This window comes from Plectropomus leopardus, chromosome 1, assembly GCF_008729295.1.
Source record: "Plectropomus leopardus isolate mb chromosome 1, YSFRI_Pleo_2.0, whole genome shotgun sequence".
Classification (NCBI taxonomy): domain Eukaryota; kingdom Metazoa; phylum Chordata; class Actinopteri; order Perciformes; family Serranidae; genus Plectropomus; species Plectropomus leopardus.
The window spans coordinates 23418929-23438262 of NC_056463.1; the positions used below are offsets into that span (position 1 = coordinate 23418929).

A 19334-nucleotide genomic window follows, 5' to 3' on the forward strand; every position below is an offset into this window, starting at 1 on the left:
CAATCCTATTTTATTCAAAGGGCTCAAGACCCTCTCAGACGACACAAAGTCAGCCGCCCATTCACAGTGAATAGTTTGGTCATGAGAGCATAGTGGGCGAGCATCACGACAAAGTTCTCCCCCCTCGCGAATATTAGCCAATATTAACTGCACACTGCAACAAGCAGATGACTTTTAACACTAACTGACCTCTGTGAGCTGTGGACACATTATTTTTGAGGTGGCAAAGTAAAGCTGTATTTAGTATTGGTCAGTATACGAGGCAACCCAGGAAAACACATCTCTGATCGGGGCTTATTGGACTTTCCTGAGACGCCACTGTTAAGGCTTTTGTCACTGACACAATAACAGAAGGATGAAAGAGGAGAATCTCACTCTGCACCTGCCTCTACGTGCCAACCTTGAGACCTAAAAATAAGGGAGGATTCTCGACAACATGCAGAATAATTATAACAAGATACATATATATTCTCCCCAGAAAAAAATAATTTAAAACAAATTTCCTGCAATTCTTCATCACCTGCACTAGCTTATAAAAGTTACACTGAGGAGGTCGAGAACAGTAGTTTCTCCTACAGCTGCAAACGCTCACCACCATTCCCAGTGAGAGAATGGCTGAAATCAAAGCGACGGAGATGGGCTGGGGCACCAGGCCCCCAAATCACTAAATCTGCCCCTGATAACAATGAAGCAGATAAGGGCAGCTGGATAAAAGACTGAGTGATGCGTTGTTGTATTTATAAAGAATTCCTACCACCACTAAACATTTTACTGTTCAAGCACTTCGATGCTGGGATCTCTGCTGTTTGTCTGTCTCTGTCACTGCGCTGTCAATCTGCTGCGACCTATGGATGAGCTGTGTGATCAGCCAGGTGTGTTATTTGTTTTCATTGTTTTTGTTAGTGGTTTGAAATAGTAAAATTAATCTCTTTGTCTCAGTTATTTTGGTTCAGACAGGAGTGTCTGAACTCTAGTATCCAAATGCTCACACACCTGGTGCACAATCTGTATTCAGGCATGTTTCATTAAAAATAAACAGTAACTATTTCTGTACATTTCAGTATTATCTCTCCAACCCGCTGTTGCATGTTGGGTGTTCAGTAAAACACAGGACACACACAGAGTGACCATTTTTTGGGAGGGTCAAATTTGGGGCGAAAGTGATCCCCGGTCCCTCGTGGAGATTACACGTATGGTTCAGGGGCTCTAAATCGTGAGAAATATGGGAAAAATGTGGCACCGGGAGGACACTCAAAAACGGGAGTCTACCGGGGAAACTCGGAAGGGTCTGCAAGTGTGCACCCACTCTTCCTCCCTCAAACATCTCATAAGACAGCTGTCAACATAGCCTGTGAAATAAAACCAGGGACATCATATCCTGTGTAACAGAGTGAATTTTGTGCACCAAACAACCTTAGTACTCTGAAACTCTAACACCTTAAAAAGGCGAGCTCTGAGGCAGAGCGTGTCAGACAGAGGGTGGAAAAAGGTATATTCAAGGAGACAGTATGAGAAAAAGAATTAATTTTCATTAAAGCATCTAAATATGGTAGAAAAACCCAAATACAAGTATGGACATGAAATTGAGCAAATCTGGACCTTTAGAGTGTTGTAGCTCTACATGTAATTAGATCACGGGCAAACCCTTGAGCAAAAACTTTTATGCCAGAACAGCATCTTCAAAAGGTGGCGCGATAATCTGTAAAATGTTGACCGCCTCAGACAAAACATACCAAAGCAAACATCTAATACATGCTACACTTTATTTACAAACTGCATCTGTAAAGAACAAGATTGTGTTTGATAGCACAAAACTGATAACTGACTTATAAAGAGTCAACTTTTGAAAATTGTGAAAAAACAATGAAAAAGTGTCTTAGAAACTGTAATGAGAACATAACAATATTTACCTCTGTGAAAAATATATATATCTATTTGTCATAAAATGTGGGCTATGTCTGTAAAGGAGTATAAAGACAGCTTTTATTTCTTTTATTTTACCCTCAGGTAAGTCAAGGTCATTATATTTGATAAACAAAATTCATAAAAAGCAGTACTGGAACGGCACTGATTTGCATTTGATAAGCAAATGGGTGTCTGAAGCGCGAAAGTTGAACCACAATATAGATACAGTATATAGTTACTAAATTCCTCCTTAAGAGAATCGCTGCAGTTCCCATCTCCCTGTTCTTTTATACAAAATGTACATTATATATAAGCTGGCGCTCCATTACAAAATGGATGTTTTACAAACAGTATATAGCTACGGTTATACATATTATATATAGATTTTGTTTTTAAACAATAAATCAACTTCTTGGGATGTGAGCCTACTTACCAAATGATTGATGAAAGCTTGTTATAACTGTAGGCAATCAGATTTCTGAATTTGTATTATTTGCTGTGCTCTACTTCCTATGCCGATTGCTTTCTATCTAGTGCATACTCACTGTTTATAATCTGGCATTAAACTAAAAAAAAATATATATATTTTTTTATAAATCTATGAAAAGGCCCATAAAAAGTGGGCTCGTAACTACAAAATTCTACAAAGACTAGGAGAAGCATTATGTGGAAATCTTCCAAAAATGCTGCCAAAACAAAAGTCCTTCTCCTCTGTTGATCAAGTTACTTCTGTCTGCTGGGATGCAGTGATGCAGACTTTTAACTTTTCTGCCTTCCCGCTGTTCACCTGCTGCCACTTTTAGGCCACAGACCCCCAGAACGTCCTTCAGACAAGTCAGCTGACAGGTCCCTGATTCAAGGAGAGATTCACTCCATCCCTCTCTGCTGCCATTTCCAGCTGGAGGCATCCTCGTGTCTTTTAGGTGTTGAACTTTGTTTCAAGATTGTTGTTTTTTAAAACCAGGTATGTCAAGCTAGATCATCGGCAGACCTGCTGCACTTGATTGATTAGCTCTCCGAAACGATCAAAGAGCCCCTCTACCCAAGCTCCGTTCTGCAGACACTTTTGTACCGTCTCCTCCTGCCCCAGGTCCCCCGTCTGCACCCGCAAAGACGCGATCTAGAGGGCAGAACCACAAACAGATATTGTTTTCTCAAAAAGAGCTTAATACAGCAACGATATGACTGCAAGAACAACTATTACTATTAACTGTATGAAGCGTAACCCTCCCACATTTTCTGAATGGTTGCGAAGACTCAAACAAGTTTACACGATGGAGCGCATGACAGCTGAGCTACAACTGAAACTCCACATTTTTAAAGGGAGATGAGCATCAATCATTGACTACCTTTGTTAGAAACCTTTTTATTATTATCATTTTGAGGTTTAATTCTTTGTAAACACACACACACACACACGTATATGTATGTGTACATGTATGTTGGCATGGCTATGATACACTATATAGACAAAAGTAGGCAACACCTCTCAATCACTGAATTCAGGTGTTTCATTCAGCCCAAAACGTTTGTGTAAGAATGGATCGTTCAAAAGAGCTCACTGAATTCGAGCATGATACTGTAATTAGACGCCACCATTGCAAAAAGTCAGTTTGTGAAATTTCTTCCCTCCTAGATATTCCACAATCAACTGTAAGTGGTATTATTGCAAAGTGGAAGCGTTTAAGAACCACAGCGACTCAGCCATGAAGTGGCAGGCCATGTAAAGTTACAGAGCTGGGTCGCCAAGTGCTGAGGCACACAGTGCGTAAAAGTCGCCAACGCACTGCTGACTCAGTAACTGCAGAGTTCCAAACCTCCTTTGGCATTAACTTCAAAAACTGTGTGCCAAGAGCTTTATGGCATGGGTTTCCGTGGCCGAGCAGCCACTGGACTCTGGAGCAGTGGAAATGTGTTCTGTGGAGTGACGAATCATGCTTCTCTATCTGGCAGTCTGATGGATGAGTCTAGGTTTTGCGAATGCCAGGAGAGCGTTATCTGCCTGACTGCATTGTGCCGACTGTAAGGTTTGGTGGAGGAGGGATAATGCTATATGGTGGTCTCTCAGGGGTTGGCCTCGGCCCCTTACTTCCACTCAAGGGAAATCTTAATGCTTCAGCAATTCTATGCTTCCAACTTTGTGGGAACATTTTGGGGAAGGCCCTTTCCTGTTCCAGCATGACTGTGCCCGAGTGCACAAAGCAAGGTCCATAAAGGCATGGTTGGATGAGTTTGTTGTGGAAAAACTTGACTGGCCCGCACAAAGCCCCGACCTCAACCCTATTAAACACCTTTGGGATGAACTAGAACGGAGATGTGAGCCAGGCCCTCTCGTCCAACATCGGTGTCTGACCTCACAAATGCTCTTCTGGATTAATGGGCAAAAATTCCCACAGACACACTCCAAAATCTTGTAGAAAGCCTTCCCAGAAGAGTGGAAGCTGTTATAGCTGTAAAGTGGGGACCAACTCCATATTAATGCCTATGGATTTAGAATGGGATGTTATAAAAGCTCCTGTAGGTTTAATGTGTAGGTGGCCCAATACTTTTGTCCATATAGTGTATGTATGTATGGATGCATTTGGGTAATGTTTGTATGGATGGATGCGTCTAATAACGTTCACGGAAGGGTATACATGAGTAGCTGTCTGTCTACTAATGTTTTATGGTGAATCTTCCTTTATGTCAGGCAAAACGAAGATTTTTTCTACATATTTATTGCCTGTTCATTGCTGTTCATGGCAATAATGTTAAAAAATATTCACCAGAATAATTAGCATGGAAGCTAAACCTTCTAAATGTCACTTGTCTGAGAGTAAAATCGACACCGACCTAGCACCTGTACAGAAAACAGCTCATTAAATTTAACACAAGCTTGAACAGTAAGCACACGACTCACCTCGTCCTTACACATGAGGTATGTGTGGTACTTGTAATGCTGCAAAGAGTGGTACAGAGAGAACCACTGAGTTTTCTGCTGGTCTACTGTATACTCCTAGAAAGGACAAAAAAGGCAAAACAACTGCATTTCAGGGACATTTAAAAACTATTTTTTTTCCAGATATTAGTCCAAGAAGAAACTGCATGAGAGGAAACAGGAACAGTCGCTTCAGTGCTAAGCACATTAGAGGGAATGACCGAGAAACAAAATAGTGACAGTCTGCCCTCTGCTGGACATATATTGACAGCACAATAAATTTTACCAAAACATGTGGTGCGCTCTGAATTGCATACTAATTGTTTTTACTTTTTCTGTTTTTACTTTACTGCACTTACATTGTGTGTACTGTTACATGTAGTATGCACACGATGACACATACTACTTCTTCATAACTTTGACCCTCATGCTCATGTCTGTTACCATGGAGATCAGAGACAACACTATTTGCAGATCTCTTCAGAGACAGATCTTCCCAGAAGAGCTCTGCTGTTGTTACGCGGCAATGTATGTTGTTTAACCCTTAAGTTCATTGCTTACATTGTGGAATCAGACATTTTATATTACTTAAATTAGCCTGGATATGATTTTCTCTAAAATAATAATAATAATAATAATACAAATTATTATTATTAGACTGTTTTGTTCATCTTTTTTCTTTGTTGGAAATCTTTAATGATTATTTCATTCACTTAAACAATTAAAACATAATACAATTATATTATTATTTGACTCTTCATCATCAGTCACTTTAATGCAGCTGTCAATCAACTGTCATCTGTTGGCAGCTTAGTTGATGTGGCATAGAGGACTGTGGGTCAGAATAGCCAGAAAAGCATGCTGGCCTGCATACTGCAAAATCTGACCAGATGTAGTCGTACATACTAGGTATAAGGAAACACTAAATATTTTTCTGACACACACTATATACATCAGTATGGTAGTATGGTACTGGAAAGCACAGAGGATCTTGTCTTACCTGTGGCACTTTGTTAGGCATCTTGTAAGGCTTCAAGGTTTTCTTGTTGTAGGCCTTCCCACTGAGACGCACCTTAAAGGCCGGGGTTTCCCCATCCTTCTTCAGTTCGGTTACCACTGAGATCTCTGGGAAGCTGTCTAGAGCCGTCTGAAGACATTGAACAGGGGAGTTATTTGGGTTCACAAACAGCATCTATGGCCCTGAACCTTTGCTTTTCTCTTTCTCATCAGAACAGGTACAGTTTAGCTTGGCTTTTAAGTCCAAAAGACTCTAAAGCCAGCTAACAAACACACTGAACTGAAAACGCCCAGAGGAACAAAATGAAAACAGTCACACCCACCTTAAGAACCTGCCCTATGTGCAGTTTGTGAAGCAGGCGTTTCCTGTTGTCAGTGATCAGCCCATCCACTCTTTTCATATGTGGCAGCAGCAACTCATCTGAAAAGACAAGTTAACAAGTCAACATAGCTTAAATATACAACCTGACTCACTTGACACTTGCTTTCATATTTTGTTCCATGAATTTGTTTTCCTTCTAAAAAGGTCCTGAATACAGCATTCAGAGCATTCATATATCAGCAACAACTAATTGATGTTAAGATTAGGAGGAGTTATCCTGACAAATAATGAAGCCACACTCCCTCCGTGTTTGTTTTAATTGGAGTTTCTCTGTTATTTGTTGTGGTTGATGGTCTAGCATCCAGCTGTGCATGCATGCTAGTGCATTTGAGTCCCTGTGTGTGTATCCCACTAACTAGCTTATCTGAAGACACTTTGAACTGCACACTTTTGGCAGTTACTGCTGAAATTGAGACGGCGTTATTGTGGAAGCATAGTGCTCACACTGCAGCCCCCCCCCATGTTATTAAGGTTAACTTTGTCAGCACTGTTGCTGTTTTTAGTCCCATTAGCTGCCAGCTCAGTCGCCTCCGTGTTGAGATCTGTATGCATGCATTTCCAGCTCAGTCTTAAATCAGTGGTTCCCAACCAGTGCGTCGCACTGCAAAAGTGGGTCACAGCTCTATTCTAAATGGACCGCAATTGACTCGTGAAATAAATTGAATATGTAGTCATTTATAATGTGCAGACCTTGAAATAATGACTAAGGAGAAATGTGGACCAGGTTCAAGAAAATCAATTCACTCACCTTTAGCACGCTCAAGGGCTGTCATCACATCTTCGTCCAAGACAATGCTGATGAGCAGTTCCACAAAGCTCCTGAATGTCTCTTTCATGGTTCGAGTGTTGAGTAACCGTGAAGCAAACGGAACTGGAGGGTTTAACTCTAAGAGTGTGTGTGAGAGATTAAAGATATGAAGGGCAGGAGGGAAGAGATTTAGACTACAATTATATCAACTTTCATCCAAACTCAATTTAATGAAAAAGTCAAAAGGCTTCTTCACCGTCGTCTTCTCCACCTTCTTCTGCAGATGATCCCGAGGCAGTGGGTGAAAACTCCTCCTTCCATTTCTTCCTCTTCTTAGGTGGGGGCTCTGCTCTGGGCTTGAGTTGTTTGGGTCGAGGCTTTTGGCTTTGGGAGACTGAGGAAGGGGTGGCTGTCAAGCCCAGCAAAGTTTTTACCTGAACACCCCTGAGTGGCAGAACAAAGACAGTTACACAGATGAAGAGTCATGTTTAAAAAAAAAAATGACATCAGTGAAAACTCTGAGCATACCTTAGCGAGTTCATAGGCTTGCAGCGGGGCTTCCGACTACAAACTCGTACATACTCCCTTTTGTTCACTGTGTCCAAGAACTTCACATATACCCTGTGGTACATGGACTTGGCATCACCAAAGTATCCAAGATACTACGCACACAAAGAAAACAACATGTTATCCACTGCAGAATCAAGAAAAAAAATATCTGAATGATGGAACACTCCTACATGCAAACATGGACGCTGGTACGTATATCCACTTAAACTTACACTGTTGGTGGCTGAGAAGACTCTCTTTCCATCTCTCAGCTCAGGCACAAACTTCTGCAGTAGAGCCTTCTGGACTTTCCAGATGGCTGGAGGCTCACTACCTGCTTTCATTGTCACCTGGACACATGCACAAGACATCATGCAGAACAGAAAAGAAAATCAAACAATGAATGTTCAACTACAAGTTTACACAAGATCTGATATGGCGATCCTAGATTTAGCTGAACACCATAACCTGTGTCCACAAGTGCTCATTTTCCATACACAGTTTTTAAGGCTGTACCTTTAAATTTTCGATTTCCTCATTCCTGACGACAAATTCGTCTCTCTCCCTGTACATGCCCTCCCCTCCGCTGTCTGACAGCTCCTCGTCAGTCAGTCCCTCGATGGCAACACTCGTCAACTGCACAGCCAGCTGGCCTGGTGTGCTTTCTTTAGACTCCTCTTTGGCTGCAAACACAGTCACTAATGAGGCGGCGTTTGTTGTCTGTGTGGGAGTGGCTACCCGCGACAGACAGGTCTCTGCGACCTGAGCTGTGTGGTGCATGGTGTGAACTTGGTCTTGCTTCATCATTGAACTGGTGAGTTGATTATCTGGAGAAGAGTTGCAAATATACAACATGAACGTGTTGAGGAAAATCATTTTCAGAAACATGGAAATGACAACTCTACTAAGACTCCTGATATGTGCAATATGTAAAATACTGCGCTTATCACAGGATATTACCAAAAGAACTAACAAGTTAAGGGTAATATTGTTGTCTCATGTATTATAAAGTTGAGCTCTTTGATGCCTGAGCAAATTAGTTGGATTTCTTACAGAAACTTTGAAAGTGAAAAAAATTAGGAAAACGACCTTAAGAAAAGAACTGGAAAAGTTTTATTTATCTATTTTATATATTAGATTTTTTTCTGTAACATAATTTTGAACCTAATTTTTAAAAAAAAGAATTTTCTGATAATACTCCCGTCATTTTTAAAACTATTTTTTTTATTTTTATTTTCTTTGCATCTTTTATTTATGTATTACAATTTGTGGAGCATTTCTTGCCAATTTGGACATTGCCTTTTTTCTTTTTTAAAGAAATCAAACCAATTTGCTCAGTTTCAGAGGGTCAAATAGCTTGAGAAGGGCGTCTGAAAGCAGCACAAGAAATCTGATGTCGATCAAGGTTTCAAAGGGTTAAAAAACAGCACAGCAAAGAGAATACTGTTGACTTTGTTTTACATATTTGCATGAAATCTCAGAGGGAACATCAATGATGGGAGAGACAACATGTAACAAAGATTAGTGCCAGCCATATTTTTGATAACCAATAATATTTAGGCCATTTATCAGTTAAAGTACCTGACCTATGCTGGTTACTGCAATGCAAAAAATATAAATTATTATCTTTTATATTATTGTAAATTTATTTTATTTACACATCTCGGGTTATGACTCTTGGACAGAGTCTGGACTCCAGTACCTTGTGTGGATTTGTTATATTTGTCAAACGCATTATACTTGAAAAAACAGGTAGTAGATGAACAATAATATAAAAGACTGTAGGTTGATGTTGTAATAAAAATATGTGCAGCTCTTGACAAGCTTAAGCAGGGTTTTATTACCTGCCCTGGTTTTCCGATCTGAAGACTCATCCAGAGCTGACAGCGCTGAGCTGATGCTGTTCCTCAAGGCCTGGTTCTTCCCTGTGTTTTCCTCCTCGTCTGAGCTGAACGATGGCAGAGTCTCCAAATTCTTTTGCAAATCTTCATCCAGACGTTTCTGCTGGGAGCTCACTCCTTGGCTCTCCTGGGGAATCAACGGCCCGGGCAGAGTCTGCAGTTTGGGAGGCAGAGAAGGCAGAGTGCACGGTGGCGGTTTGGATGAGGTACAGGGCTTTCTCGGGCGACTGATAGTTCGTGTAGGACTCGGAGAGTATTGCTGTTTGGGCCCAGATTTGATGAAGTCGAGGAAGGAGCCGATGAAGCCAGTTTTGACCTCTGGCTGTTTCTCTTCTACTTCACGAATCTTCTGTCTGATTCTCTCCTGCTGTGGACAAACATCGTATACAGCTTGTGGGGCAGATGGCGAGCCGACGTCACTACCCCGAGAGTTTTGCCGTTTGGCCTGCCCACTGCGCTTGGCTTGTCTGGCCTGTCCATTATCTTCCTCGGGACCACCTGGTTTGGTCAACGACTTCGAGCGAACTTTCTTTTTGGAAAAGTCTTCCCCGCCTGGGCTTTCCACGAGGCCATCCTCTGATTTAACACACTTTGCATTCCCTCTGACCCTGTTCTGGAGACCTGTGGGGTCATACACCTGCCCCGCTAAGTGATAGTCGTTCTCTGAACTCCCTCCATCTCCATTTGTGTCAAGCTCGGACCCGTTGTTTTGAACAGGCGGGCAGTCTGAGGCCATCTGAGCTCCGTTCAGTGTCATGGTCATGTTGTGTGTGTTAGTGTTGGTCATGATTGGCTGCTGTGCTGAAGAGAAACTAGGTGACATGTGCCTTATATCCACAGTCTGGAAGTGACCTTTAGAATCAACAGGGCTCGCCATCACTGCCATTTCAGCCTCAGCAGAGGATGTAGCTTTGACAAAGTCTTGTGGTGTGACGCCACAGGCTGCCACTGTGGCAGCTAGGATGTCATCGACATTTGACAAAATGCTTCTGTCATCTGCAAGTAGCATGGAGTCGGGGAAGCAAATGGAGTTGAGAGCAAAGTGGTTCTTGGCATCATTTGGCTGCTGATTTGCCGACTGGCTGTAGTGGTGTTTAGAGGAATCGGGGCATCCTGAGCTCTGTTCTGACACAACTGTGCTCTGCTGTCTCTGGGTTTCGGGGACACTGGGACCCAGCAGTTCTCTGCCCATCTGAAGATACTGGACATGAACTGGGCCCAAATCTTGGGCTGGTTGGATACCTTGAACTGATACCAACTTTGATGTGTTTTGACCAGGGTGAACTGAAGGCTGCTGGAGCAGAATCATCTGGTTGGGCTCAAGGAGAACCTGAGTGCTGGGGACGGTGATATATTGGGTGTGGGCTGCCGGGGTCTGGCTTTGAGACTGAGTATGATTCTGGTGGTTTTGGTGATGTGGCTGTGGAGACTTGAGTTGGAGAGGGTGCTGCTTGACCTGCTCTGAGCTTAGGGGTACATGTGAAGATATAATACTGGAGTTTGTAGTTTTGGCAGTTTCCTGACCATTGGCACTGCTTAGATGAATGTGCTGTTGGCTCAGAGAACCCATCCTTTCGTCCTTTACCTGTGCTGTGTTTGTATGACTTAGCCCCATGAGCTGGTCATCAGACCGTGAATTGCTTCGGATAACGCTTTGTGTTTTGTGGTGATCATCCATTTTTGAAACAACATAGATGACATTGTTGTGAGCAGACATATTGCTCGCTGAAGCAGAGGCTTCCATCGATGCCTGCTGTAGAGCATTTATGTCCTGGATAGGAAGCTCTCCGAGTTTCTGTTTGCCGTATGTTGGCTTTATGTCCTGTACTGAGGATCTGATATTATTCTGTAAGGCTTGAGCATTCGAAGAGTAGGTAGGCAACGGTGCAGACAAAACATATTTATGGGGCTGTGTCTGCTGCTGGGACAGTGCGTCATGTGCTTTAACTCCCACTGAGGCCTGCATGAGAGTGTAGTCCTGTGAAGAATTTGATGAAGGCAGACTCCGCACACATGTGGTTGGGTAGGAGGAGTTAAGATTGAGGGATTGTCCTGTGGCGTAGCTCTGAGTCACTGAAGCTTGCCCCTGTGACTGAGATGTAAAAGTCACATTCGGGGCACCCTGAGAGTGCGGTGTGGGGTAGCTCTCAGAGAGATTTCCCTGACACAAGCCTTGGACCTGGGCTCCGTACTGGATCTCCTGCTCCTGGCTCAGCCCAGGACTGGAGGAGTAAACAAGAGTCTGACTAACAGATGCCACGCTGTCAGACTGGCTGGAGAGGGAAGGCAGAGTCTTGTAAAGGGGGGAGAGTTTGTCTGAGGTGGAATGGGAGGGCTGAGACTGGGTGTGGGTGGTGATGTAGGTTTGAGACAGACTACTTGACATAAGGCTGGACAGCTGGACTGACTGCTGATTAGCAATCACTGAGCTTTGCTTCTGTCCCGGGGAGGAGTAACGGTCAGGAGACCCTCCTGTCAGGTTCTGAGAGTGTTCGTGACTCTCTTCACCCCCAGAGGGGTGTGGAGCTAATTTGGAAGAGCAGTCTTTAGCCTTGGGCACGGAAGTGGACGAATAAGCTTGAGTTACTGAGGCTGTTTTGGGTTGTGGAGCCCGATTGACCCCTTGGGAAGAATCTGCTCCTGTGGAAGGGCTGCAGGACACTGGGGTCTGACGGGATGGGTCCTGCTGGTAGGACACATCCGCGTCACTGCCGGAGCCAAAGTACCCCTGTAAGGAGTGCTCTGAATTGGGCAATTGCTCTGAGGCCGCGTGGCTGCTGGAAGGCCTCTGGTGGTGTTTGATCACACTACATTCACGCTGAAGAGCTCTTTCAATAGAGCCTGAGAAAACTGTGGCCCCGTAGGGTTGTGGAGCACCATGAGGGGCAGGCAGGGCAGAGGGTAGCAGGCTGAACTGGGGTTGTAGGAGGTGGGGGGCCGACTCCTGGGCTGATCGGTAGGTGGAGGACTGGACAGGCAGAGCCGAGCCCAAAGCGGGGGCAGAGAGATGATTGAAGGCCAGTGCGGTGGGAAGCACAGTCTGGCTTGATTTGAGATGGAGGAGGGGGTCATGGTGAGAAAACAGGCCGTTGGTGGAAGTGCTGAAGGCAGGATCCTGGAGAGCCAAGGATGGGTTGGTGGAATAACTCCTGGGAGGGTAGGCACCGGTGTGCTGATAGGACGACAGAGCAGCAGGAGAGGGGAAAGTGGCAGTAGAAGGCAGGGCACCAGTCAAATACAGCTCTGTGGTGGAGGAGTTAGTACCTGCACAACACAGAGCAGATATTATCAGCACAGGAAACATGATGGTTTGTAGTCCAGCGTAATAAATGAAGCATGTGTACAATATAGATAAAACTTTTGTTCACCAAAAATCTGTAAATACTGACATCGGAGATTCTCTAAGTACTTTTGGGAGCAATGCTAGGGCTGGGTGATGTGGCTTGTAGATACTATCTCAACATTTTGGTGCTATGCTGCATTGAATGATATTTATCTCGATGTTTGAGTACTTTCTCTAAAATAAAAAAACTTTGTGTATGAAATATCTATTTTATTGACAACCTGCCTAACTTTGTGTTGCATGGCATGCCTGTGTTTTACTGCATACGTACATACTGTTAACCTGTAACTGCATCTGTATACATTTTAGTGAGGGTCTAGACTCTACGTTATGACTCTTGTATTTTATCTCTGCTTCTGTCTATTGCTGTTTTCGTTGCTATTGCTGCTCTGCATGTCTGCATGTTATGCTTAGTGTGAGTAGTTGCTTCATGCTGTGCGCACGAGTATTTGCTCTATAAAGTTGGATGCTGTTGCTTCATGTTGCATGCATTGCTATTTTGTGCTAAAATTATATATGTTGTTGCTGTGCTATAGTTGTGTACCGTTGTTCTGCTGTTTTTTTGGTGATTCACATGGCTTGTGTTCTGTTTTTGGAGTTCCTGTTTGCTGTAGCTGTTGCTATCTTTGTGGTGTCCTGCTGCCGTTGTTATGTGAATTTTATCATTTTACAGGTTTCAAAACATCTTGCCAAAGGACTAGCCTGATGGCTAACACTGGCGCATTTACAGAGATATTGATTAATGAGTGTTGCCCTTATAAATAAAATAAAATAAAATATATTTTCAAGTCGTCATACTAATGTGATCATTCTGGTGAACTGAACTCAACTGAATGGGAGCAAATCTCTTTTATAGGGCTTTAATTTTAAAATTCCACATCAGAGTGTCCTGATTTTATCCGAGTGACACTCTGAGGTGGTCTGCTAACATTTTAAATGAATTTGGTATTTGGAAATGTGTCCTTAACTATCAAGTTTGACTTATTATTTAAACAATTTGAATAATTTTTTCAATACAGTTTGCAGGGGGAACTTTTTTTTTTTTTTAAATCATGATTCCTGTTATTTATTACTTAATATTTAATCATTAATTTATCTGAGTGACTGGATGTGTTCTCACCAGCAGGCCACGATGGGGGTCGAAAAGGAGGAAGCAGAGAGGCACTAACAGGACCAGCCTGAAGGCTTCTAGATTCCATGGCTGACAGGAAGCTCATGATTGAGGTCTCAGAAGTAACACTGCTCGAGTCAAGTGCTCCTAACGGTCAAATGAGAAAAAGAATAATGACCACAGGTAACACATCACACTGAATGTGCCAGGTAAATAAGAGCTATTTAAAGGGTTAGTTAACCCAAATTGCAAAAAAAAAAACATTTCTCACTTGCTCCTTGTGATATCAACAAGATTCTTAACAATGAACTGGTCAGGTTGATGTATTGGTTTGAAACAATCTAAAAATGTTGTTTGTAACTGAACAAATTGAATTACCCCAGTTAAAACGGTCCACAGCAAGACCTGTGCATTATCCAGAAACAATGAGTGTAATTTTTCAGTGTTTTGAAAATGAAATTTACATCCGCCACTTTGATTAGAGGCACACATCACAAGGTCAGACCTAGATATACCAGAGCATATAAACCAAAGACATTTGCATGACTAGATGCCCCTAAGGGTAAGTGACAGAGTATGTTCGTTGTAATTTGGGTGAGCAAACCTTTTAAAAACATTGTGAATAGCATTCATATCTCACCTGCTGCAGCAGGAAGGTGTGATGTAGTGTAGGTGGGAAGCTGGTGGGTGGAAGTGTAGCTTTGCCTCTGGAGGAGCTCAGCATCAAGGTGTGCTGCACCATAACTGGAACTGCATCAACACACAAACACACACATGAAAGCTCTCATCTTCACGAGCAGCAGTGAGGCATCCAGATTAGTAAATGACTTCTCTTGACACACAGCATGCTTATCTTCAAGTATTCATTCTGTGAAGTCTTTACTGAGGGACAAACACCATACTTGCAGAAAATGCAAAGACAGCTCAGTGAAGCAAGCTTTAAAAAAATGTGCTAAATACATGCTACTATTGGTAACAGAAGTAAGTCAGTCATGAAAGGTACATTATTTATACACAACATAGCACACCTTTAAAACACCTATAAAAACAGGACACTGTTTTTTCCAGGAGAGAACCAGTTTCCCTCTTGATGTTAGAGAAAAAAGTTAAGAATATATAAACAAACTCTATAAGCAGAAAAGATAAAAAATCTAAAAGATAAAAATCTATAAACAAATTCTATAAACAGAAAAAAGATAATCTAGAAACACATTTTGCAATATTATTCTGACTGAAAATAACTAACAGCCTCACAGGCATATTAGTTCATAGAAGTTACGTGAAAAGTTCAGAGCTCCTACTATAAATCTGAATGACTGAGGACTTTAAAAGTGGTTTATAATACTACTACTACTACTACTACTACTACTACTAATAATAATAATAATAATAATGATAATACATTTAATTTATAAAGCACTTTTCAAGATGAATTGTAGAATTCCCCTGTCACTGTTGTTGATGTCAAAAGATAAAAAACAATTGCCAGAATAGGTATGAGAAACTCTGATCTGATAATGAGGAAATTAGGAAAAAAAGTTTAATGTGTGACACATGACTTTATATTCTCTTGGGGGAAAACTCATAGGAAACTAAAGTAAAATCAGAGATAATCAAATGCAGCCAGCCTGATCTGAAGTGTTCCCTTTTTGCCGGAAGGTAAACATCTGCGGAGGAACACAGAGCTGAAGGGGAGTCATCAGCCTATTTCTGCGGACCCTTCAGCGATCTTCTGTTATTGAACTATTCTCTGCTATTTGATTATAAAGGAACATATAGTTACGTCCAATTAATGGAATCCAACATAACAGATCTGCCACATATTTACATTTTTGAAGATTATAACGTTCTGTTTTTGTTCACACTGACTGAGAGGTGTTAATGAAAAAATGTTTCTTCCTGAGGCTGTAGTGGTGTTGTTGTACTGGAGTAAGTGATTAAAGTGGAAATAAACACTTTTAATGTGTTTATTGCAAAATGTAATGGCTATAATACAATGACTCCATGTGCGTTTAGACTGATTCCTTATAAGTCTCACTTTGACTCTGCAATTCTGTCGACCCCTGGGTGTGATCTGGAAAAATGAAGGTCCTATTTAGTGCACAAACAAAGTGTGTTAAACATTGCACAATCAGAACAGGAAGAGGATTGCGTGATACAAGGAAAATAGGCGATATGCGCAAACATTGTTGAAAACTGCGACAATGATATTACTTGTGATATGAAATTAAAGTGTTACTCCTTTCTGCATTTTTGCTGCTCTCTGTATGCTGCTAAAATACAACAAATTGCTTTGAGAATTTTTTTTTAAATTAAGGAAATTACTTCTGACAGTCTTTCATCGAACAAACTGAACCAAACACAAAATGCACCATTAAAATATGCTATAAATGCTACATTTTAATGTTCCGTTTTCTTTCGATTCTGTATTTCAGTCAAACAAATCTCTGAGTGCAATATCGCAGTCTTTTGCAATATTTTTATCAGCATGTTGACATCATAATGATGATTAAAAAATGTTTGTTTTTTAAATAAATGTTGTGCAGCCCTAAAGATGATAGCACTTTTGTTTTACCAAGTAGCTATCCCAGTTACTAAAAAGAATCATTGTATGTTTTTTGCAGTGATGTACTATCCCCAGCAGCAGAAATGGCAGACGGTGGAAAAACAAAATTAACTATGGAAAATAAAAATGCTGTATGTCCTCTGTTGTTGGTAGTTGCAGGGCTCTAAAGAAAATAGTAAGTAATTCATGTGTCTTTGTGACAGTGACACCAACAATACTACGTTTGGAAAAGCTAAGGGGGTGGGGAAAGTTGAAAGATTGTTTGTTTCCACTTTAAAATGTGTTAATATCCCCTTAACAACTCTCATTATAATGTGTCACAAATACTATAATGCAGTAACATAATATTAGTGTCATTGTTAAGGTGGGCTTAATAGCAGCTCTGTTGTATTGACTTTCAGCTGATCAGTTAAGTTTCCATATTGTCTCAATCAATCACAAGTACTTCCTCTAATAACTCATCTGTACTGCTGAGGGGAACATAAAAGTTTATTTGTCATTCAACAAAAAGATTAGGTAATCATTTCAATAGTCTAATAAAGTAGGTCAAATTATTTTTTTTCCAGCCTTTGTAGTTGTGCTTTAGAGAGATTTTCGTGCAAGTGATATTTTTTTGTGCTGCTTGTTTACACAACCTGACTTATTTGTAGCACAGTTTTGTCAGTTAGCATGATGAGTTATCATGATTACGCTATGGAGTAAAACATAATACAACAATGCTGAGTTTGACTAAGTTTAAAACTTTAGTAGTTTTTGCGGCTACCTTTGCTCTATTTCTATAAAATGCACGTTGTAATAGTCAAGATGTTGTCAATAATAGCAATGGACTGGTAAGAAAAACTAAAATAATGGCATAAACATGTAAAGACTCAGACGTGTCGCCTCTTAGCTTTTAGGTAACAACACCAACAGCTATGTAACGTTAATTTGAGGTGCCATAACTGACATGACTAGCATTGGTGGCTAGTTACCTATCTTGTTTGAGCTTTGGCGAGCACCTGTGGGTGAAGAAAACAGGTCGACATAATGCTAGTTTAAGCGGTCTAGCTTGTCAAACTTCTTATAGGTGTTAAGTTGAGTCTAGTTAGCACAAACTCTGTAAATGTCCATGCTTTGAGGAGGCGGTGTGCTAGCGAAAACTAGCAAGGTGGGCGACAGTAACAAACGGCTAATGAACCACTGACAACTCAACAACTCCGACCAAATTCCGATATTTCTCCAAACCCTCCAGTGTTCCCGACAACAACAAGGACCTCTGCACTTTCCTCCACAAGCAAAGCTAGGCCCTCCATCACCGAAATTTCCTTCGTTAGGTGCCCTCTCCTTCATCTTTTACCTCGGCTTGACACTAGCTGTGCTGCGGTCATAGGCCCAAGAAGCTACGGTCTGTGCTGGTGGGGCCAGCGCGTCCGCGAAGCTGGAGGTCGGGTAGTTCCTGTCCATCATCCGGTGAAAGATTCACTTCCCCGACGGAGCTTCGTGGAGCAGCGGACACACATCGTAGCAGCCCGGGGTCCAACCCACCGACCGACCGACCAGCGTAGGCAGTCCAGTCAGAGCACCGCTCAGTCCTGAAAACCGCCGTGGAGCCGCGCTATGCCCTGGATAAAAGTCTACCTTTGGCCTTCTGAGTGATTTCGCTGATTTTTGTTCATCTCCCGTCACGGAGAGAGGGTAAGCCCTGCATGGTTTTCACGTACCCATGTTGGTGGATTTCCCAGGATGCACCGCAGACTTTGGCTGGAAGTTTTGTAGTTTTCCTTCCTTCCACCCAAAAGTTCAGCTACATGTCGCTTGCAAGCCACCCGTCTGCGTTTTTCTCTGAAAATCACTTAACGTGCCATTTTTTCCCCTACAGAGTCACAGAACCTTCAAATTCATATACAAAGCGATAGCCCTGGCACTTCTCGGATGATGTGTGGAAATTCCTAAAATTGCCTCAATTAATTCTTAGTAAATTAAATACTATTTATAAATTGAGGCAAGTTAAAAGAAATTGGAAAATTCTCCCCCTTTGTGTGTCTTTGCCACGTTGATGTGTTTGGTCTGTTGTGATTATGTGTCTGTGTTTTGTATTTGTGGTCATGTTGGGACAGCAAAACAAGGGGTCTAAATAATTTGACTGTAAATGCTGTTCTGTTGTTTTGCTCTTAAACAATAAAAAAGACAGTGAAATGAAAGAAATTGGAGAACTTTCCTTTTGGATACAGGCAATAGGGCCCAACTTCAATGTATTCACAAAGGATGTAAAACAGTGCACTTTATTTGTTTTGTAAAAATCCAAATGCTTTGAAAATTAGACCAGTATTTCTAATCTTATTATGAAACATTCTGTCAAAAGGTATCTCATAATGAGCCCTTAATACAACAGCCTGCAGCCAATTCATTTAGTCTATGGTCTTTGAATGAGAACTTTACATTAAGTACAACAGATGTGTTAAAATCTGATTGACAGTGACACTCAGTAATGATAGATTTGTTCTCAAGTCTTTATGCTTTACTGTACTCAACTGCAGTCTTCCTGTTTGTGTTTCTAAAGAATATAGATTAATTATTATGATTATTACTATCAAAGCTGATAGTATCTACACAAAGTTTCAAAGTGTGAATAAGTACAGAGCTATCTTGAACACGTGCACACAATATAACACAAAAGAAAGATGAGACAAAATAATTAAAATATCTATTTTATTCAAAACATCTACAAAAGATTTTCAAGTAGTTATGTTTCAGATCAGCTTAAACACAGCAACTCCTCAAATTCTCATAATGTCACAATGACACTATAATGGCAATTTACAGGGACTTAAAAACTTTTTAACCCTTGTATTTCTGCATCATCTCATTAGACTGGAACATCAGCATCCAACAACCTCGTATAATGCTCGCTTTCTT

At 41.4% G+C, this 19334-nt stretch overlaps 1 protein-coding gene across 1 annotated transcript; it reads right to left on the minus strand.

Moving 5' to 3' along the window:
* Positions 1-1650: 1650 nt before the first annotated feature.
* Positions 1651-18157, minus strand: qser1 (glutamine and serine rich 1). Its single transcript, XM_042503804.1, has 13 exons — positions 17776-18157; positions 14514-14623; positions 13883-14020; positions 9363-12683; positions 8035-8345; positions 7752-7868; positions 7498-7631; positions 7226-7413; positions 6970-7107; positions 6163-6260; positions 5823-5969; positions 4805-4900; positions 1651-3025 (listed from the first exon to the last, which is right to left on the minus strand). The coding sequence occupies exons 1-13, from the start codon at positions 17883-17885 to the stop codon at positions 2885-2887; spliced, it is 5049 nt and encodes a 1682-aa protein (XP_042359738.1). The 5' UTR covers positions 17886-18157; the 3' UTR covers positions 1651-2884.
* Positions 18158-19334: the final 1177 nt, after the last annotated feature.

Coding starts and splice junctions, on each gene's coding strand:
- qser1 (XM_042503804.1), bottom strand. CDS start 17,885: ATGATGGACAGGAACTACCCGACCTCCAGCTTCGCGGACGCGCTGGCC. Junction 14,021..14,513: donor ACACCTTCCTGCTGCAGCAG/GTGAGATATGAA, acceptor TTTGACCGTTAG/GAGCACTTGACTCGAGCAGT. Junction 5,970..6,162: donor ACATAGGGCAGGTTCTTAAG/GTGGGTGTGACT, acceptor CAATGTCTTCAG/ACGGCTCTAGACAGCTTCCC.